Source organism: Ranitomeya imitator, chromosome 2 (assembly GCF_032444005.1).
Source record: "Ranitomeya imitator isolate aRanImi1 chromosome 2, aRanImi1.pri, whole genome shotgun sequence".
Lineage (NCBI taxonomy): Eukaryota > Metazoa > Chordata > Amphibia > Anura > Dendrobatidae > Ranitomeya > Ranitomeya imitator.
Window position 1 is genome coordinate 104,200,137 of NC_091283.1, and position 22,050 is coordinate 104,222,186.

At 50.8% G+C, this 22,050-nt stretch overlaps 1 protein-coding gene across 4 annotated transcripts in view; it reads right to left on the reverse strand.

Annotated features, from left to right (window-relative positions):
* Positions 1 to 5,690, reverse strand: part of SEPTIN6 (septin 6) — a 111,265-nt gene extending 105,575 nt beyond the window's left edge. For all 4 annotated transcript variants that reach the window (XM_069747101.1, XM_069747098.1, XM_069747100.1 and 1 more), the window contains exon 1: positions 5,599 to 5,690. In XM_069747101.1, coding sequence (XP_069603202.1) covers positions 5,599 to 5,628 — 30 coding nt within the window. In that variant the 5' untranslated portion in view covers positions 5,629 to 5,690. The remainder of the gene's footprint in view (positions 1 to 5,598) is intronic.
* Positions 5,691 to 22,050: the final 16,360 nt, after the last annotated feature.

A 22,050-nucleotide genomic window follows, 5' to 3' on the forward strand; every position in this document is an offset into this window, starting at 1 on the left:
AGAAGTTTGAAGAATGTAGCAGAGGCGGTGATTAAAGTGGTACCTGTGCAGACACTAAAAACTAGTGACAGGGTCCCTTTAACAACAAGGCCAGTTTCACACTATGTTCTGTGGTTCAGTCTGGGCTTATAAAGCTGACAGTATCAGCTCGGTACACTACCTTGTAGGGAATGTAGTGCCTATAAAATGTGCACTTTTATGTCCCGATTCGTCGTGTTTATGTCAGAAATCTAGTGTACAACAATGCCAGTCTTTTAATGAATTAAGGGCTTTGGGCTCGCTCACACTTGCGATTAAAATAAGACAAATATAATCCTCTCTGACATGTCACACCACCTCCGCACTGCAGTACTTTGCTCTGCCCTCAACAGGTCAGACAAAGTCCGCCTACGCAAGAGCCGCGACAGGAAGCAAAGAAGAGGATGTCATCGTAAGAAGATGGGAGGCGCCGGACCCGGACCGCGACGCCCATCGGACTGGACCGGACCGCCCCTGGGTGAGTATAATCTAACTTGTTTTTCTTATCTTTCAGGTTACATCAGAGACTTATCTACAACATTACAGAATGCTGTAGATAAGTCCATGATGGCAGTGGCCGCAGCTTATAGGCGAAAAATGGGGTGACAGATTCCCTTTAATGGTGTACTGTAAATTTATTACATTTCTCTGAGGAATTATAGAGGAACTGTACTATGTAGTGTGGCAAGAAAAGCTGCTCCAGAACTGGTGTTTCATGACAAATGTTTAATAGAACAGACATGTCAAAGTCAGATCTCTGTCAGTAGGGATCCACACTGATTTCGAGAACAGGGATGAGTGCTGGAGAAATAGTCCCTCTCCATTATAGTATATTGGACATCTGGAGAGTGATTGGTGATGCCCTGCTCTCTATCCTCAGGGGAAATAGTGTTGTATTGTCATATGTAAAACCTCCTAACAGTTGTAGTTGAGCCATAATGAGCAACACTTCTGAAAAAAAAAAAAAAAAACAGCAAACATTTCACTACCGTACTTTGTGATATGGGCAGCACGGTGGCTCAGTGGTTAGCACAGCAGCCTTGCAGCGCTGGAGTCCTGGGTTCAAATCCCACCAAGAACAACATTGCAAGGAGTTTGTATGTTCTCCCCGTGTTTGCGTGGGTTTCCTCCAGTTTCCTCCCACATTCCAAAGACATACTGATAGGGAATATAGATTGTTAGATTGTGAGCCCCATCAGGGACAGCGATGATAATGTGTGCAAAACTGTAAAGCGCTGCAGAATATGTTAGTGATATATAAAAAAGATTATTATTATTAGAATGGAGAGCTGCAGGCTGCACTTGCATGTCATCTGGGGAACTGCTAACTAAATCCAATTACAATGCAGTTATTTTAGTCTTGTTGAGGCAAAAACACTGAACATTGGTACGAAGTGTAGGATCACAGCAATCAATCCATATTTGTTTTTCCAGCGAGACCAAATTCTCATTCATAACATCCCTTCTCTAATTTAATTCATTAAATTATAGCAAACACAACATAAAATCTAGCACTGGGCAGCTTATATTAAACATGTAATGTATGGCAATAAGATGTAGCACCAGCCATTTCCGCATGTCAGATCCAATGCTTTGCAAAATCCATATTCTACCCACAGGCAATACAACTATTTACTGCAGTCCTCCTCCGTGAACTAATTGGAAAGGACAGCAAGGTCGCTGCTGCAGTGCAACAGCCAAAACATGATATTCACCACCACAGTATATCCCGAGAATACAAAGTACGCGCCACTCGGATGAATAGGGCTGGGACAGCTGCTTTTGCCACTTTATTTCATTTTTCAATGGCTGCAAATGTGAAACGTTTCTAGATAATTGGATAATTAAAATCTTGAGAACCTAGCAAAATGTGTCCACCACTATGTACTTATTATACCATGTATGTAAAAGACAGAAAATTAGATTTCCGTAACACAAGACCAGAAGCACAGAGCATAGCTGTCGGCCACATTCATCATGGCCAATTTCCATTACACAGTTCCTTTGCTCCAACCTCTGCCAGCTTTCTTAACAAGACATACGGTAATACTGCTGGAGGATAAAGTACCAAGCCAGTCAGTACATCAGCACTGTCTCCTATGGAGAATAAAACAGAAGGGCAAGTGCCAACCATGGGACCAGATCCTGTCTTGTGACAACAGGGAAGCCTGTCCCAATATCACAGGACATGGTAAAACCCCATCCTTGGATGTATGGGATCATCTCATGCTCAAAGCAGTAATAAAACGGTGAGCAACACCCGGTTTGGAAAGGTCGGCGTAGATGTAGAAAGAATAGAATGACTAGATGTGCCAAATGCATCAGTGTAGCCCATTCTGTGGTGATACATTTGGTGCACCTTAGACTCTTGCCCAACTTCCCAACTCTTGGTTGACTTAGCGTAGAGCACTCTTCACAACCAATCTCCCCTGTATACGAGAGTCCTGGATCGTGGACCTCAACCAGCTAAATCTATTTCCTGAAATAGTATTTAGGCTTTATGAAAATGGCAGACTGATTTCAACGGATACTATGCCCAATAACAGCCTTTTCAATGGGATAGCTAGGTAGTTTTTCCATTTCAACCAGTCAGCCTCAGATCACTCAGGATGTCCACTCAATGCAGCATTACCACTCAGCTGAGGGCAGAGACGGGACAAATGTAATCATCTTAACTCTGTCTAGTGCAATGTTCCCCAACTCCGGTCCTCATGAGCCACCAAGAGATCGGGATTTCAGGATTTCCTTAGTATCATACATGATGGAAGTATTGCCTGTGCAGGTACTGCAATTATCACCTGGACAATACTAAGGAAATCCTGAAAACATGACCTGTTGGTGGCTCTTGAGGACTGGAGTTGGGGGAACACTGGTATAAAGGATTGGCATACACATTAGATGACTGTCAGTCGAGCAACTGTTCAGATCACTTGCATGGCTCTCCCAAACGTAGTAGCGCTTTTGGCCAAGCTCATTATGAAGGAGCTGTCCACAGATATGTGGCAACGGTTCATCTCCGCTAGTCAATACGATCAATGGTCCAAAATCAGCCATACCAGAACGATATTTCCCACAACAATCAATTTTCTGGGGCTCGCATACATGCACATAAAGGTACAGTTACACTAAGCGACGCTGCAGCGATATAGACAACGAGCCGATCGCCGCAGCGTCGCTGTTTAGGTCGCTAGGAGACGTCAAACACGGCAACAGCTGAACGATGCAGGAGCGATCCAGTAACGTACTTATCGCTCTCGCTGGTTGTTGCTCCATGAAAAAACATTGCAGACATTGTTGCTTTTGCTGTCAAACATGACGATACACGCCGACCTGACGACCAACTAAAGTTCCGGACTTCTAGCTCCGACCAGCGATGTCACAGCGGGATCCTGATCGCTGCTGCGTGTCAAACACAACGAGATCGCTATCCAGGACGCTGCAACGTCACGGATCGTTGTCGTTCTCGTTGGAAAGTTGCTCAGTGTGAAGGTACCTTTAGACTTTCAGCCAGACCCATTGATATTGGCAGCTGTTGTGTATGGGAGGCTTAAAAGGTGATTTACACTGAAAGACTACAGTGAACAAGACCTCCTATAAAAACAAAACAAAAAAATCCCACTTGTTTCACAATAATCCTGCAGTGTAAACAGATTGCTGATAACCCATTTAATGAGTAGAACTCTTGTTGGTTGGATGAAGCGTCCTTTAGGGTACCGTCACATTAAGCGACGCTGCAGCGATATAGACAACGATGGCGATTGCTGCAGCGTCACTGTTTAGGTCGCTAGGAGACGTCAAACACGGCAGCTCCAGAACAATGCAGGAGCGATCCAGTGACGTACTTATCGTTCTCGCTGGTTGTTCGCTCCATGAAAAAACTTTGCTGGCATCGTTGCTTTTGATGTCAAACACGACGATACACGCCGACCTGACGACCAAATAAAGTTCCGGACTTCTAGCTCCGACCAGCGATGTCACAGCGGGATCCTGATCGCTGCTGCATGTCAAACACAACCAGATCGCTATCCAGGACGCTGCAACGTGACGGATCACGGTCGTTCTCGTTGGAAAGTTGCTCAGTGTGAAGGTACCTTTAAGCTTGCTTAAAAAAAAAATCATTGTACTCGGCAACGCATTATCCTGTGTACACCAGACTCGTGCTGCTGAGTACAGTGGCAGCCTATGCAGAGTGAACGATCTATTACAGACCTATTTCACTTCTTCAGTATGCATCATCTTGCGCCGTCTTCCTTCGTAAACCGGCTTTTAACCCTCCGCCAAATTGGTGAATATGTACAGATCGCGGTCATTTAGTGAGAACAGAACTTCGCTGTAAAGGTAAATTTAAGAGCTGGCTAAATCTGAGACGTTGTGGGACAAGAACATTTCTGACGTCTTCCCAATCCTTCATGTAATTACTAAAAAAAAATACTCATCATCGTTACTGCCCATTTACACTAAGCAATTTGTCATTCAACGTAAACGCTAAGAAGTGGTTCCAGCGATAACCAGCCATTATTATTATTATTATTATGCATTGCTCATACAGCGCCATCATCGCTGTCCCCATAGGGAACTTACATCGTCCCCCAATCAGTCTTAGCTGAACGTGGATCTTATACCTTATATAATCTCATCGCTGACGTTCTCCTTGGCGGCTTTTTAAAGCTACAGTGCGAACCACTGAGCCACCATGTTGCCTTATTGATGATAACAGATCCGGATGGATTTTTCCCCCAAACTATCAGCAGTCTATAGAGTGGGAGATCCAGTGATCAGTGGGGTCCCCATAATACAGGCGACAGAGGCGATCATGCCCTGGAGGATTTGCACTGACCCGTTGGCCATCCATCCATCCTGCAGCTGTATACGACTGACGGATACATACACAAGTCCTAGTGATCGGTGGGACCCCATCATCATGCGTCTTAAAGGGGCAGTCTCAGGGATTTCATGGGATGGCTCCTTTAAGACAGTAAGCTATCAGCAGGTGGATATACACACTACATATGTGCACAAGCAAAATACATACAGGATGAATGGAAGGAAAGACTCCCTCAGTAGGGGAAGGAGGGCTGAGCGCGGGAGCCCCGCACAGGTGCGCGGATGGCGGCGGTGCAGCCTGAGGGGACATGATGGAGGCTGGCAGCGCACAGGAGCAGCCGGGCAGCGCACAGGAGCAGCCGGGCAGCGCACAGGAGCAGCCGGGCAGCGCACAGGAGCAGCCGGGCAGCGCACAGGAGCAGCCGGGCAGCGCACAGGAGCAGCCGGGCAGCGCACAGGAGCAGCCGGGCAGCGCACAGGAGCAGCCGGGCAGCGCACAGGAGCAGCCGGGCAGCGCACAGGAGCAGCCGGGCAGCGCACAGGAGCAGCCGGGCAGCGCACAGGAGCAGCCGGGCAGCGCACAGGAGCAGCCGGGCACCTGCCATCCTCCGCCTGTGCCATGCAGCCGGGACATTGCCAACGCCCTGCCAGGCAGCCGGGCTGGTGCAGCGGATCCGCCATACCGGGTATCTGCGCCCTCCTCACACATATACGCCCGTATGTGCGACCCCCGCCCGCAGCCCCCGCGCCACTCACCATCTGCCGCGCTATCTCCGTAGCCGCCATGGTCAATCCCTCAAAGAAACTGCACAGGAAACCTACAAAGAGAAACTGTTACAATCTGGGCGCGACCATTCTCTCCAGGAGGGGGGGGCGCCATCACACAGCCTGTGCCTTTCTATGATAGAAGCCGGTGTAACGCAAGAGATGGCAGCCAGAAGATAACGTATTACTGTAGAAAGGACACACTCCCGGGTATGGTGCTAGGGGTTACATTAGGGGGTGGGGAGATAGACTTAGGAAACATGGACCCCTATTTGTCGTCAGTGGACTGGTCCGCTTTTCATTGAAATGTCATTAAGATTTGACTAGTGCGAATGTGAAGAAGAGGTGCAGGGAGGATGGAGGGGTGGGCTGCAGCCTGTGCTGGGGTGTGTGAGGGAGGATGGAGGGGTGGGCTGCAGCCTGTGCTGGGGTGTGTGAGGGAGGATGGAGGGGTGGGCTGCAGCCTGTACTGGGGTGTGTGAGGGAGGATGGAGGGGTGGGCTGCTGCCTGTGCTGGGGTGTGTGAGGGAGGATGGAGGGGTGGGCTGCAGCCTGTGCTGGGGTGTGTGAGGGAGGATGGAGGGGTGGGCTGCAGCCTGTGCTGGGGTGTGGGAGGGAGGATGGAGGGGTGGGCTGCAGCCTGTGCTGGGGTGTGTGAGGGAGGATGGATGGGGGCTGCAGCCTGTGCTGGGGTGTGTGAGGGAGGATGGATGGGGGCTGCAGCCTGTGCTGGGGTGTGTGAGGGAGGATGGATGGGGGGCTGCTGCCTGTGCTGGGGTGTGTGAGGGAAGATGGAGGGGTGGTCTGCAGCCTGTGCTGGGGTGTGTGAGGGAGGATGGAGGGGTGGGCTGCAGCCTGTGCTGGGGTGTGTGAGGGAGGATGGAGGGGTGGGCTGCAGCCTGTGCTGGGGTGTGTGAGGGAGGATGGAGGGGTGGGCTGCAGCCTGTGCTGGGGTGTGTGAGGGAGGATGGAGGGGTGGGCTGCAGCCTGTACTGGGGTGTGTGAGGGAGGATGGAGGGGTGGGCTGCTGCCTGTGCTGGGGTGTGTGAGGGAGGATGGAGGGGTGGGCTGCAGCCTGTGCTGGGGTGTGTGAGGGAGGATGGAGGGGTGGGCTGCAGCCTGTGCTGGGGTGTGTGAGGGAGGATGGAGGGGTGGGCTGCAGCCTGTGCTGGGGTGTGTGAGGGAGGATGGATGGGGGCTGCAGCCTGTGCTGGGGTGTGTGAGGGAGGATGGATGGGGGCTGCAGCCTGTGCTGGGGTGTGTGAGGGAGGATGGATGGGGGGCTGCTGCCTGTGCTGGGGTGTGTGAGGGAAGATGGAGGGGTGGTCTGCAGCCTGTGCTGGGGTGTGTGAGGGAGGATGGAGGGGTGGGCTGCAGCCTGTGCTGGGGTGTGTGAGGGAGGATGGAGGGGTGGGCTGCAGCCTGTGCTGGGGTGTGGGAGGGAGGATGGAGGGGTGGGCTGCAGCCTGTGCTGGGGTGTGTGAGGGAGGATGGAGGGGTGGGCTGCTGCCTGTGCTGGGGTGTGTGAGGGAGGATGGAGGGGTGGTCCGCAGCCTGTGCTGGGGTGTGTGAGGGAGGATGGAGGGGTGGTCCGCAGCCTGTGCTGGGGTGTGTGAGGGAGGATGGAGGGGTGGGCTGCTGCCTGTGCTGGGGTGTGTGAGGGAGGATGGAGGGGTGGGCTGCAGCCTGTGCTGGGGTGTGTGAGGGAGGATGGAGGGGTGGGCTGCTGCCTGTGCTGGGGTGTGTGAGGGAGGATGGTGGGGTGGGCTGCTGCCTGTGCTGGGGTGTGTGAGGGAGGATGGAGGGGTGGGCTGCAGCCTGTGCTGGGGTGTGTGAGGGAGGATGGAGGGGTGGGCTGCAGCCTGTGCTGGGGTGTGTGAGGGAGGATGGAGGGGTGGGCTGCAGCCTGTGCTGGGGTGTGTGATGGAGGGGTGGGCTGCTGCCTGTGCTGGGGTGTGTGAGGGAGGATGGAGGGGTGGGCTGCTGCCTGTGCTGGGGTGTGTGAGGGAGGATGGAGGGTTGGTCTGCAGCCTGTGCTGGGGTGTCAGGGAGGATGAAGGGGTGGGCTGCAGGCTGTGCTGGGGTGTGTGAGCGAGGATGGAAGGGTGGTCTGCAGCCTGTGCTGAGGTGTGTGAGGGAGGATGGAGGGGTGGGCTGCTGCCTGTGCTGGGGTGTGTGAGGGAGGATGGAGGGGTGGGCTGCTGCCTGTGCTGGGGTGTGTGAGGGAGGATGGAGGGGTGGGCTGCTGCCTGTGCTGGGGTGTGTGAGGGAGGATGGAGGGGTGGGCTGCAGCCTGTGCTGGGGTGTGTGAGGGAGGATGGAGGGGTGGGCTGCTGCCTGTGCTGGGGTGTGTGAGGGAGGATGGAGGGGTGGGCTGCGGCCTGTGCTGGGGTGTGGGAGGGAGGATGGAGGGGTGGGCTGCTGCCTGTGCTGGGGTGTGAGGGAGGATGGAGGGGTGGTCTGCAGCCTGTGCTGGGGTGTGTGAGGGAGGATGGAGGGGTGGGCTGCAGCCTGTGCTGGGGTGTGTGAGGGAGGATGGAGGGGTGGTCTGCAGCCTGTGCTGGGGTGTGTGAGGGAGGATGGAGGGGTGGGCTGCTGCCTGTGCTGGGGTGTGAGGGAGGATGAAGGGGTGGGCTGCAGCCTGTGCTGGGGTGTGTGAGCGAGGATGGAAGGGTGGTCTGCAGCCTGTGCTGAGGTGTGTGAGGGAGGATGGAGGGGTGGGCTGCTGCCTGTGCTGGGGTGTGTGAGGGAGGATGGAGGGGTGGGCTGCTGCCTGTGCTGGGGTGTGTGAGGGAGGATGGAGGGGTGGGCTGCTGCCTGTGCTGGGGTGTGTGAGGGAGGATGGAGGGGTGGGCTGCAGCCTGTGCTGGGGTGTGTGAGGGAGGATGGAGGGGTGGGCTGCTGCCTGTGCTGGGGTGTGTGAGGGAGGATGGAGGGGTGGGCTGCGGCCTGTGCTGGGGTGTGTGAGGGAGGATGGAGGGGTGGGCTGCAGCCTGTGCTGGGGTGTGTGAGCGAGGATGGAAGGGTGGTCTGCAGCCTGTGCTGGGGTGTGTGAGGGAGGGGTGGGCTGGTGTGTGAGGTAGGATGGCGGGGTGGGCTGCAGCCTGTGCTGGGGTGTGTGAGGGAGGATGGAGGTGTGGGCTGCGGCCTGTGCTGGGGTGTGGGAGGGAGGATGGAGGGGTGGGCTGCAGCCTGTGCTGGGGTGTGTGAGGGAGGATGGAGGGGTGGGCTGCTGCCTGTGCTGGGGTGTGTGAGGGAGGATGGAGGGTTGGTCTGCAGCCTGTGCTGGGGTGTGAGGGAGGATGAAGGGGTGGGCTGCAGCCTGTGCTGGGGTGTGTGAGGTAGGATGGAAGGGTGGTCTGCAGCCTGTGCTGGGGTGTGTGAGGGAGGGGTGGGCTGCAGCCTGTGCTGGGGTGTGTGAGGTAGGATGGCGGGGTGGGCTGCAGCCTGTGCTGGGGTGTGTGAGGGAGGATGGAGGGGTGGGCTGCGGCCTGTGCTGGGGTGTGGGAGGGAGGATGGAGGGGTGGGCTGCAGCCTGTGCTGGGGTGTGTGAGAGAGGATGGAGGGGTGGGCTGCAGCCTGTGCTGGGGTGTGTGAGGGAGGATGGAGGGGTGGGCTGCTGCCTGTGCTGGGGTGTGTGAGGGAGGATGGAGGGGTGGGCTGCAGCCTGTGCTGGGGTGTGTGAGGGAGGATGGAGGGGTGGGCTGCAGCCTGTGCTGGGGTGTGTGAGGGAGGATGGAGGGGTGGGCTGCTGCCTGTGCTGGGGTGTGTGAGGGAGGATGGAGGGGTGGGCTGCAGCCTGTGCTGGGGTGTGTGAGGGAGGATGGAGGGGTGGGCTGCAGCCTGTGCTGGGGTGTTGTAGGGAGGATGGAGGGGTGGGCTGCTGCCTGTGCTGGGGTGTTGTAGGGAGGATGGAGGGGTGGGCTGCTGCCTGTGCTGGGGTGTGTGAGGGAGGATGGAGGGGTGGGCTGCTGCCTGTGCTGGGGTGTGTGAGGGAGGATGGAGGGGTGGGCTGCAGCCTGTACTGGGGTGTGTGAGGGAGGATGGAGGGGTGGGCTGCTGCCTGTGCTGGGGTGTGTGAGGGAGGATGGAGGGGTGGGCTGCTGCCTGTGCTGGGGTGTGTGAGGGAGGATGGAGGGTTGGTCTGCAGCCTGTGCTGGGGTGTGTGAGGGAGGATGGCGGGGTGGGCTGCTGCCTGTGCTGGGGTGTGTGAGGTAGGATGGCGGGGTGGGCTGCTGCCTGTGCTGGGGTGTGTGAGGGAGGATGGAGGGGTGGGCTGCTGCCTGTGCTGGGGTGTGTGAGGGAGGATGGAGGGGTGGGCTGCTGCCTGTGCTGGGGTGTGTGAGGGAGGATGGAGGGGTGGGCTGCTGCCTGTGCTGGGGTGTGTGAGGGAGGATGGAGGGGTGGGCTGCTGCCTGTGCTGGGGTGTGTGAGGGAGGATGAAGGGGTGGGCTGCTGCCTGTACTGGGGTATGTGAGGGGGGATGGGGGGATGGTCCATAAAAAATGGATATTCATCAATGTTTTGGATCAGATTTTCATCAGTGTTTGGTCCTAGTGTCAGTTTTTACAATCTGAATTTCATCAGTGATTTTCTCATATGTTAAAAAGAAACTGCACTCGGATGGCAATGTCTACTGTCAGTGATTTTTTTTTTTTTTTTTTTTCAGAGAATTGTAGACTTCTATGGGTGAATTTGATCCATGACTTGGATAAAAACAGATATGTGAACAACTCTAGGTTACAATGGGTATGTGTCCTATCTGTGAAAACAGGTGTCTGAACTTAGCCTGGTTTCACACACAACAGGAAGATCAATGTATTTTTCAAATGAACTGCAGATAATGGCATTTTGATTGTTAATAAACTGTGCATGGGCACACTGATTTAGCATCTATTTAATGTATACACCAAGAAAATCTCCCAGTGTGTGTACCATGAGCTTCCCGACCAGGTACGTGTCCCCAATCAGTAAAGACTGCAGGTTGGACACTGTCAGCTTGTGTAACGTGCAACTCACAGTGTGCAGCTGTTACAGTAAAGTGGACGGGATGTCAAGAAATGCCATGCGCTCTATGCGGAGACGGACATGTGGCACAACTCTCTAGACCGCAGCTTGTCTATTTCTCTTGCGAGTCTCCACAAGATAAATTTCACCCGTACAATGTATTGGACCCACTTATTCCGCACGGTTCAGTGAACACATGCAGAATCACCTGCGTTCAATAGCCGGCAGCGCTTTGGACGCAGCGAACATGCACTGGGTCTAAAGCGCTGCCACTTCTATATTGTGGGCACTTACCCTTAGTGAATATTCAAAACATAGGGTAAAAATGTAATTTGAGCTTAAACCTTTAAAAAGGCACCAATTTTGGGTACAGCTTTTTTCCTTTTTATGCCGTGATGCAGAGTTGCCAGTCTGGAGTTTTCTTATTTATAGACAACTTTGTTAAAAAAATTAATGATAAAGAGAAGTGACTTATCTATAGCTCAGTATACTGATGTGAACTAATTACCAGCATTTATTTTGAGCTGTAAAAACTCTGATAATTGCAATAACTAAGGGAGCATTTACACTGCACTGGATGATGACCGTGCACTAACATTCTTAGTAATATAACTATAATCGTGTAAACAGACCACCGATCTCCCGACCGAAGGAGCAACACTCTCATTCATCAGGTGAAATGATCTTTTAGTTTGCCCAAAAGACCATCATTCCCTGTAGCGCATTGTCCTGTGCAAAAAAAAAAAAGGGGGGGGCTAGTTCTGCTGAGAACAATGGCAGCATATGTCCACGAAATGACCTATCACAGATCGTTCATCTGAAGAACTGTCCATCTCTATACACAGGCTATTGAATGACCGTCAAACATGGTGCGAGGCATTGGTCACTTAACACCGCTTGTGTAAATGCCGCCACCACATTGCAGGTGCACCTCGGGCACACAGTGAACACAACCTAGGAACCCAGCCTTAGAAATGCATATGTAAAGGAAAGTCCACCACAATCCAGCATGTCCTTAAAATCCACTTTAATTTAATCCACTCCAGATAAATTGGCTAAAAGACAGACATGAAAAAGGGAGTAGGACAAAACCCACGCGTTTCAAATTGACATGTTCTTACTCATGGAATAAATGAAACCTACTAAACACTTAAAAAACACTTAGTGTTACAAAAAAAACACACCCTTCATTTTACTTTAAAGTTGCACAGCCTGAGTATTTCCATATGTTATTTGTAAGCGTGCGACTGACAATTAAAGTTAAACATATTAATCATATATATTATTGTCAAAGTGACTTTCAAGTAAAATATGATTAGTGAGTATGAGATCATTTCTGTAATTCATACCAGAAGCCGCTCTTGTAGCAAGTCTTAGGATCCAGAACACCTCCGATTAGAACCTGCTTAGTCCAATTCCATCTCTAATTAATTAATCCATGTACCTGTTCCATGGCAATGGAAGACAAATAATCTAACCATGCACTGTTCTTCCATGTAATGGATGGCTGCTGCTTTATTTCTTATACTATTTATATGTTTAGAGATTCTGACCTTCAGCAGCATACATAGAAAGTCACAAGTACAGTGCATGTTATGCCCTACCTAGTGGATGTCACAAAACAAAAAAAATTCAAGAGTATTTGTGGTTGGTACTAAAACACTTTTTTGGGGGGCCAGAGTGCACATACGATATTTGTGACTACCAAACTTGACCAAACCCTCCAATGATAACCGTGTGTTATTGGTCATTGTGTTTTTGAAAAGATCTGGTGATCACCATTTCCTAGAGTGCAATCTCCACGTGGTACACAATTAACTCTTCAATGTAAAATTTTTGGAAAAAATGTTATATCTCATGAGGATAGGTAAATATTTCTAAAAGATCTTTTTAATTTGACATACACAGCTGTAGGTGGATAATCGAAAAATTGGTTGATTGCTCATATTTAGAGTTGAGCGACTTTTACTTTTTTAGGATCGAGTCGGGTTTCGCGAAACCAGACTTTGTCAAAAGTCAGGTCGGGTGAAATCGGCCGATTATTTCGAAAAGTTGGGGGCCGACCGAAACACGAAACCCAATGCAAGTCGATGGGGAATCAAAGTCGGTGGTGAGTGGAGGACAGGAAAACACCTACAGTGCCCATTTTAATGCCAAAACATCAATTCTTATTTCTTAAGCTTGTCAATCTTAATTTACTTTATAATAATAGTTAGGCATTGAAAACTGGGGGTCATTTGGCTAAAGTTGTGGGGGGGGGGGGGGTAGGGCTGGCTCAAGATTTTCGTGGGCCCAGGAAACGCGGAATACGTCACGGCAGTGGAGCAGGGAGAGGTAAGTATTTCAACTTTGCAAGTGCTGTGATCCTGAGCAAGCAGGGGGGGCCCACTCGTTGGCACTGGCACAGGGCCCCTCATAGTACGGTAGTGTGTTTGACGGCGGGTGGCGCCTCCCACTGCCAGAGACAATTTTGCGTACTATGAGGGGCCCTGTGCCAGTGACGTCGCCAACGAGTATGCCCTCCCCCCCCCCCCCCCCCTCACCTGATGAAAGAACCTGCACTTTCATCTGCACCTTCCTCTTTGTCCCCGTGTAAGGTGGTATAGTATGCAGGACGGGGAACCTGACTTCCAGCAGAGTCAGATTCTGGCTGTGTAGAGTGCAAGGGGAATGTAGTGGTCTGGGTCAATGTACCAGCAGACTCATCTAGCAGTGGCTGGGCAATGGGCAGGATGAGGAGGAAACACAGATATAGGCCCAAAGAATAAAGTGAGCTAAATGCAGTTCAAAATTGGTAACAGGACTAAACAGGCGGCATAGCTTTGTTCAGTGGAGGATAACTGTAATGAGTGGCGCAGACTCGGTTAGTAGGCCCAAATACAAAAGTAGGCTAAATGCAGTTCAAAATTGGTAACAGGACTAAATAGGTGGCATAGCTAGGTACTGCGGTGGGCTCCTCTGCTGAGTAGCAGACAGTGGTAGTTGGCACAAAGTATTAACTAGTCTAAATGGAGGCCAGGGCCCCTGTATATTGTAACTATCATCTATCATTTCAACAAATTTGTATTGGCAGTGCCATTGAAGGATTTAACAGCACAGACTACACAGTGGTGGAGCAGGGAGAGGTAAGTATTGCAAGTGGTAGAGCACTGTTCGAGCTGGGGGGGTACACTCTCTCGTGGTCAGCGGTACTGGCACAGGGCCCCTCATATTACGACGGTGTGTCTGACGTTGGGTGTGCACCATCACCGTCAGAGACACTTCATTGTACTATGAGGGACCCTGTGCCAGTGCCGCTGCCCAAGAGTGGGCGCACCCACCTGTCCAGGCAAACGGCACTCGCACGGGTGCTTGCGGCAGGTGGTGACCATGGCCCTGTGGGGGGAGTCAGCCCATTTAGGGAGGTATAAAAATGGCCTATGGTGGACATTCAGCAGCTGCAAATGGTGGAATTGGAGAAGTCAGTAAGAGGAGGCCAAAAGCAAGACATTTTTCAGGCAAGCTACGTGTCAGCAGGAGAAGGTAGGGCAAAATAATTTGAAATCCATGATTGGTTCATTTTAATGAAGGTTAGATCATCAACATTTCGGGTAGCCAGACGTGTCCTTTTTTCGGTCAGTATTGAACCAGCAGCATTGAAGACTCTTTCTGATAGCACACTAACAGCTGGGCAAGCGAGCTCCTGTAATGCATATTCTGCCAATTCAGGCCAGGTGTCTATTTTAGATGCCCGGTAATCAAATGGGAATGACCTGTGAGGGAGAACATCGATAAGGGAGGAAAAGTAGTTTGTAATCATACTGGACAAATGCTGTCCCCTGTCACTTTGAATCGATGCAGTGGCAGAAAGTGACTGGAAGATATATGAAAAAATACAAGGACTGTAGTACAATTTCAATCTCCTTACAATGATCTCAGGAAAAGTATGGCAGCAATAAAAAGGACTGCTGCACACAAAAGTGTGGACAAATAAGCAAGATAACTGTGCAGAAAGGAGCAACAGGATTTTTGCTTTTAAAAAAGCAGTCGGTTTGCACAGCGGCGTACAAACAGCAATGCAGCTATCAGGGAGCCTTATAAGGCAGCCTAATAAGCTATAGAGCAGATGCACAAAAATGTAGCCTCCACTGTCCCTGCAAACAAATGGTGGTGTTGGACAGTGGAAATCACTACAGCACAAGCAGTTTCAGGGTTAATATTCCCTCCCTAACTATATCCCTTCTTCTGATGAAGCTGCGGCAACCTCTCCCTATGCTACGATCGGCAGAAGTAAGATGGCGGTCGGCGTGCACGCCCCTTTACAGCCCCTGTGACGCCGCAGAAAGCAAGCCAATCACTGTCCTGCCCTTCTCTAAGATGGTGGGGACCGAGACCTATGTCATCATGCTGCCCACACTCTGCGTCCTCCTTCATTGACTGAAAAATGGCGCTGAAAGCGTCACATGAAATGCGACTTTTGCGCGCAGATCGGCGACCTCATGGCCGATCCCACACTAGGATCGGGTCGGGTTTCATTAAACCCGACTTTGCCGAAAGTCAGTGATTTTTGAATTTGTAATTTGTCCGATCCGTTTCGCTCAACCCTACTCATATTCCCATCTTTTGTTTCAACCTATGGAAAGAAGAGGGTAGAGGAGAATGGTGTCTTGAAGGAGGTATGGATTTCTTTCAACTACACTGTTGGGTATAGATCTCTATGGTCAGTGGTTTGGCCCATATTTTGGGGGGATGCATTGCGGTTCACATTGGGGGAATTAGGCGACAGGATGGTGGACGATAGGGTTGAGTTGCAACTTAAAACTTAGCTGCAGCAGACATTCACTTTCTGGGTACAGTGCTACAAAATGTGTTTACTGTGGACCTACTGCAAGGGAGGTCTACATTGTGTTAACCACCACAGTAAATTAAGACTTTAAGGGTATGTGCACACGTTCAGGTTTTTTTCGCGTTTTTTTCATGATAAAAACGCTATAAAAACTCATTAAAAATGCATACATTATGCATCCTATCATTTAGAATGCATTCTGCATGTTTTGTGCACATGAAGCGTTTTTCCGCAAAAAAACGCATCGCGGTAAAAAAAAGCAGCATGTTCATTAATTTTTGGAAAAAAACGCACAAAAAACGCATGAAAAGCGCGTCAAAAACGCATGAAAGAACGCGAAAAAGAAGTATGCGGATTTCTGGCAGAAAAGTCCGGTTTTTGTCAGGAAAATTTCTGCAAGAAATCCTGACGAGTGCACATACCCTAAAGGAAACCTGTCACAAGTTTTGTCCTGTGTCAACTAAAACTATGACCTCAATCAGCGCCGATCCTGCAGTCCATCAATGGTTATATACCCCCGGCACCGCTTGTGTATCCCCCAAAAACTTTTGAAGTTCTCCTGAGCTGCATGTTAATCCTGTTGGTCCGGTCCAATGGGCATGGTTTCTGTGGTCTCTATCCCTCCTCTGAGCTGCTGGTTGCCGTCCTCCTGCTGTAATTGATGTGGATGATGCCATTTGCGTCATCCACCTAGCCTGGCGAAATCTCTCTCCAGCACATAGAAATCGCACCCTATGCTCTGCCCTATTGCAGGCAAAGCCGAAATCATAAGTGCGCATGCACTAGTATGATTTATGCTCTGCCCGCAATGGTGCAGAGCACAGTATGGGCGAGTGGTTTTTATACTTCAAGAAAGACACTGGTCCGGCGCAGAAACAAGTTAGTATCAATAAAAAAAAACTATTTGAAATCCCAACAGTTTCCATTTTGCCATTATACATTTGTAAGACCCTTTTCCTCCAGCCACGGGGCAGCAGCGGCTTTCCACACTTTTAGGCCGGCCTCACACTAGCGTGTTTTACGGACATAAGAGAGGTGCTGAAAATACGGATTGCATATGGTACAATGATTCTCTATGCCCCAGCTCCTATCAGCCGTATTTTACTGATCCGTATTATATATATATATATATATATATATATATATAGACAGTATATATGTTTTTACGACTTTTTGAGCACATGGATCCACTGTATGTCCGTATGTCGGTTTTGCAAGCCTGCGAGAAAATCTCGCAGTACGGATGCCATATGGATTACATACGTAGGATGCCATGCGCAAAATACGCTGACACACCCTGCCTACGTAGGAGCTACGGAACACTATTTTGGGGACTTTTCTGCGTATTACGGCCGTAAATTACGGACTGTATTTTTATACGCTGAGTGTGAGGCCGGCCTTATAGGTATTGTGCCTGCACAAGCTTAAACCAGGGATTCAAGCTTGAGGAGGCTAATTTGCATATTCCAGGTGCCTTCTAGGAAAAGCGAAGAGTCTCCCTAAGCTAGAAGATCGTTGGGTACAGCCGGGACCAGCTGCTTGGAAAGCATCACCAAACCAGGGATTCAAGCTTGAGGAGGCTAATTTGCATATTCCAGGTGCCTTCTGGGAAAGCGAAGAGTCTCCCTAAGCTAGAAGATCGTTGGGTACAGCAGGGACCAGCTGCTTGGAAAGCATCACCAAACCAGGGATTCAAGCTTGAGGAGGCTGATTTGCATATTCCAGCTGCCTTCTGGGAAAAGCGAAGAGTCTCCCTAAGCTAGAAGATCGTTGGGTACAACCGGGACCAGCTGCTTGGAAAGCATCACCAAACCAGGGATTCAAGCTTGAGGAGGCTAGTTTGCATATTCCAGGTGCCTTCTGGGAAAAGCGAAGAGTCTCCCTAAGCTAGAAGATCGTTGGGTACAGCCGGGACCAGCTGCTTGGAAAGCATCACCAAACCAGGGATTCAAGCTTGAGGAGGCTAATTTGCATATTCCAGGTGCCTTCTGGGAAAAGCGAAGAGTCTCCCTAAGCTAGAAGATCGTTGGGTACAGCCGGGACCAGCTGCTTGGAAAGCATCACCAAACCAGGGATTCAAGCTTGAGGAGGCTAATTTGCATATTCCAGGTGCCTTCTGGGAAAAGCGAAGAGTCTCCCTAAGCTAGAAGATCGTTGGGTACAGCCGGGACCAGCTGCTTGGAAAGCATCACCAAACCAGGGATTCAAGCTTGAGGAGGCTAATTTGCATATTCCAGGTGCCTTCTGGGAAAAGCGAAGAGTCTCCCTAAGCTAGAAGATCGTTGGGTACAGCCGGGACCAGCTGCTTGGAAAGCATCACCAAACCAGGGATTCAAGCTTGAGGAGGCTAATTTGCATATTCCAGGTGCCTTCTGGGAAAAGCGAAGAGTCTCCCTAAGCTAGAAGATCGTTGGGTACAGCCGGGACCACCTGCTTGGAAAGCATCACCAAACCAGGGATTCAAGCATGAGGAGGCTAATTTGCATATTCCAGGTGCCTTCTGGGAAAAGCGAAGAGTCTCCCTAAGCTAGAAGATCGTTGGGTACAGCCGGGACCAGCTGCTTGGAAAGCATCACCAAACCAGGGATTCAAGCTTGAGGAGGCTAATTTGCATATTCCAGGTGCCTTCTGGGAAAAGCGAAGAGTCTCCCTAAGCTAGAAGATCGTTGGGTACAGCCGGGACCAGCTGCTTGGAAAGCATCACCAAACCAGGGATTCAAGCTTGAGGAGGCTAATTTGCATATTCCAGGTGCCTTCTGGGAAAAGCGAAGAATCTCCCTAAGCTAGATCGTTGGGTACAGCCAGGACCAGCTGCTTGGACAGCATCACCAAACCAGGGATTCAAGCTTGAGGAGGCTAATTTGCATATTCCAGGTGCCTTCTGGGAAAAGCGAAGAGTCTCCCTAAGCTAGAAGATCGTTGGGTACAGCCGGGACCAGCTGCTTGGAAAGCATCACCAAACCAGGGATTCAAGCTTGAGGAGGCTAATTTGCATATTCCAGGTGCCTTCTGGGAAAAGCGAAGAGTCTCCCTAAGCTAGAAGATCGTTGGGTACAGCCGGGACCAGCTGCTTGGAAAGCATCACCAAACCAGGGATTCAAGCTTGAGGAGGCTAATTTGCATATTCCAGGTGCCTTCTGGGAAAAGCGAAGAGTCTCCCTAAGATAGAAGATCGTTGGGTACAACCGGGACCAGCTGCTTGGAAAGCATCACAAAACCAGGGATTCAAGCTTGAGGAGGCTAATTTGCATATTCCAGGTGCCTTCTGGGAAAAGCGAAGAGTCTCCCTAAGCTAGAAGATCGTTGGGTACAACCGGGACCAGCTGCTTGGAAAGCATCACCAAACCAGGGATTCAAGCTTGAGGAGGCTAATTTGCATATTCCAGGTGCCTTCTGGGAAAAGCGAAGAGTCTCCCTAAGCTAGAAGATCGTTGGGTACAACCGGGACCAGCTGCTTGGAAAGCATCACCAAACCAGGGATTCAAGCTTGAGGAGGCTAATTTGCATATTCCAGGTGCCTTCTGGGAAAAGCGAAGAGTCTCCCTAAGCTAGAAGATCTTGGGTACAATCGGGACCAGCTGCTTGGAAAGCATCACCAAACCAGGGATTCAAGCTTGAGGAGGCTAATTTGCATATTCCAGGTGCCTTCTGGGAAAAGCGAAGAGTCTCCCTAAGCTAGAAGATCGTTGGGTACAGCCGGGACCAGCTGCTTGGAAAGCATCACCAAACCAGGGATTCAAGCTTGAGGAGGCTAATTTGCATATTCCAGGTGCCTTCTGGGAAAAGCGAAGAGTCTCCCTAAGCTAGAAGATCGTTGGGTACAGCCGGGACCAGCTGCTTGGAAAGCATCACCAAACCAGGGATTCAAGCTTGAGGAGGCTGATTTGCATATTCCAGGTGCCTTCTGGGAAAAGCGAAGAGTCTCCCTAAGCTAGAAGATCGTTGGGTACAGCCGGGACCAGCTGCTTGGAAAGCATCAACAAACCAGGGATTCAAGCTTGAGGAGGCTGATTTGCATATTCCAGGTGCCTTCTGGGAAAAGCGAAGAGTCTCCCTAAGCTAGAAGATCGTTGGGTACAGCCGGGACCAGCTGCTTGGAAAGCATCACCAAACCAGGGATTCAAGCTTGAGGAGGCTAATTTGCATATTCCAGGTGCCTTCTGGGAAAAGCGAAGAGTCTCCCTAAGCTAGAAGATCGTTGGGTACAGCCGGGACCAGCTGCTTGGAAAGCATCACCAAACCAAGGATTCAAGCTTAAGAAGGCTAATTTGCATATTCCAGGTGCCTTCTGGGAAAAGCGAAGAGTCTCCCTAGGCTAGAAGATCGTTGGGTACAGCCGGGACCAGCTGCTTGGAAAGCATCACCAAACCAGGGATTCAAGCTTGAGGAGGCTAATTTGCATATTCCAGGTGCCTTCTGGGAAAAGCGAAGAGTCTCCCTAAGCTAGAAGATCGTTGGGTACAGCCGGGACCAGCTGCTTGGAAAGCATCACCAAACCAGGGATTCAAGCTTGAGGAGGCTAATTTGCATATTCCAGGTGCCTTCTGGGAAAAGCGAAGAGTCTCCCTAAGCTAGAAGATCGTTGGGTACAGCCGGGACCAGCTGCTTGGAAAGCATCACCAAACCAGGGATTCAAGCTTGAGGAGGCTAATTTGCATATTCCAGGTGCCTTCTGGGAAAAGCGAAGAGTCTCCCTAAGCTAGAAGATCGTTGAGTACAGCCGGGACCAGCTGCTTGGAAAGCATCACCAAACCAGGGATTCAAGCTTGAGGAGGTTAATTTGCATATTCCAGGTGCCTTCTGGGAAAAGCGAAGAGTCTCCCTAAGCTAGAAGATCGTTGGGTACAACCGGGACCAGCTGCTTGGAAAGCATCACCAAACCAGGGATTCAAGCTTGAGGAGGCTAATTTGCATATTCCAGGTGCCTTCTGGGAAAAGCGAAGAGTCTCCCTAAGCTAGAAGATCGTTGGGTACAGCTGGGACCAGCTGCTTGGAAAGCATCACCAAACCAGGGATTCAAGCTTGAGGAGGCTAATTTGCATATTCCAGGTGCCTTCTGGGAAAAGCGAAGAGTCTCCCTAAGCTAGAAGATCGTTGGGTACAGCCGGGACCAGCTGCTTGGAAAGCATCACCAAACCAGGGATTCAAGCTTGAGGAGGCTAATTTGCATATTCCAGGTGCCTTCTGGGAAAAGCGAAGAGTCTCCCTAAGCTAGAAGATCGTTGGGTACAACCGGGACCAGCTGCTTGGAAAGCATCACCAAACCAGGGATTCAAGCTTGAGGAGGCTAATTTGCATATTCCAGGTGCCTTCTGGGAAAAGCGAAGAGTCTCCCTAAGCTAGAAGATCGTTGGGTACAGCCGGGACCATTTGCTTGGAAAGCATCACCAAACCAGGGATTCAAGCTTGAGGAGGCTAATTTGCATATTCCAGGTGCCTTCTGGGAAAAGCGAAGAGTCTCCCTAAGCTAGAAGATCGTTGGGTACAACCGGGACCAGCTGCTTGGAAAGCATCACCAAACCAGGGATTCAAGCTTGAGGAGGCTAATTTGCATATTCCAGGTGCCTTCTGGGAAAAGCGAAGAGTCTCCCTAAGCTAGAAGATCGTTGGGTACAGCCGGGACCAGCTGCTTGGAAAGCATCACCAAACCAGGGATTCAAGCTTGAGGAGGCTAATTTGCATATTCCAGGTGTCTTCTGGGAAAAGCGAAGAGTCTCCCTAAGCTAGAAGATCGTTGGGTACAACCGGGACCAGCTGCTTGGAAAGCATCACCAAACCAAGGATTCAAGCTTGAGGAGGCTAATTTGCATATTCCAGGTGCCTTCTGGGAAAAGCGAAGAGTCTCCCTAAGCTAGAAGATCGTTGGGTACAACCGGGACCAGCTGCTTGGAAAGCATCACCAAACCAGGGATTCAAGCTTGAGGAGGCTAATTTGCATATTCCAGGTGCCTTCTGGGAAAAGCGAAGAGTCTCCCTAAGCTAGAAGATCGTTGGGTACAGCCGGGACCAGCTGCTTGGAAAGCATCACCAAACCAGGGATTCAAGCTTGAGGAGGCTAATTTGCATATTCCAGGTGCCTTCTGGGAAAAGCGAAGAGTCTCCCTAAGCTAGAAGATCGTTGGGTACAACCGGGACCAGCTGCTTGGAAAGCATCACCAAACCAGGGATTCAAGCTTGAGGAGCCTAATTTGCATATTCCAGGTGCCTTCTGGGAAAAGCGAAGAGTCTCCCTAAGCTAGAAGATCGTTGGGTACAACCGGGACCAGCTGCTTGGAAAGCATCACCCAACCAGGGATTCAAGCTTGAGGAGGCTAATTTGCATATTCCAGGTGCCTTCTGGGAAAAGCGAAGAGTCTCCCTAAGCTAGAAGATCGTTGGGTACAGTCGGGACCAGCTGCTTGGAAAGCATCACCAAACCAGGGATTCAAGCTTGAGGAGGCTAATTTGCATATTCCAGGTGCCTTCTGGGAAAAGCGAAGAGTCTCCCTAAGCTAGAAGATCGTTGGGTACAACCGGGACCAGCTGCTTGGAAAGCATCACCAAACCAGGGATTCAAGCTTGAGGAGGCTAATTTGCATATTCCAGGTGCCTTCTGGGAAAAGCGAAGAGTC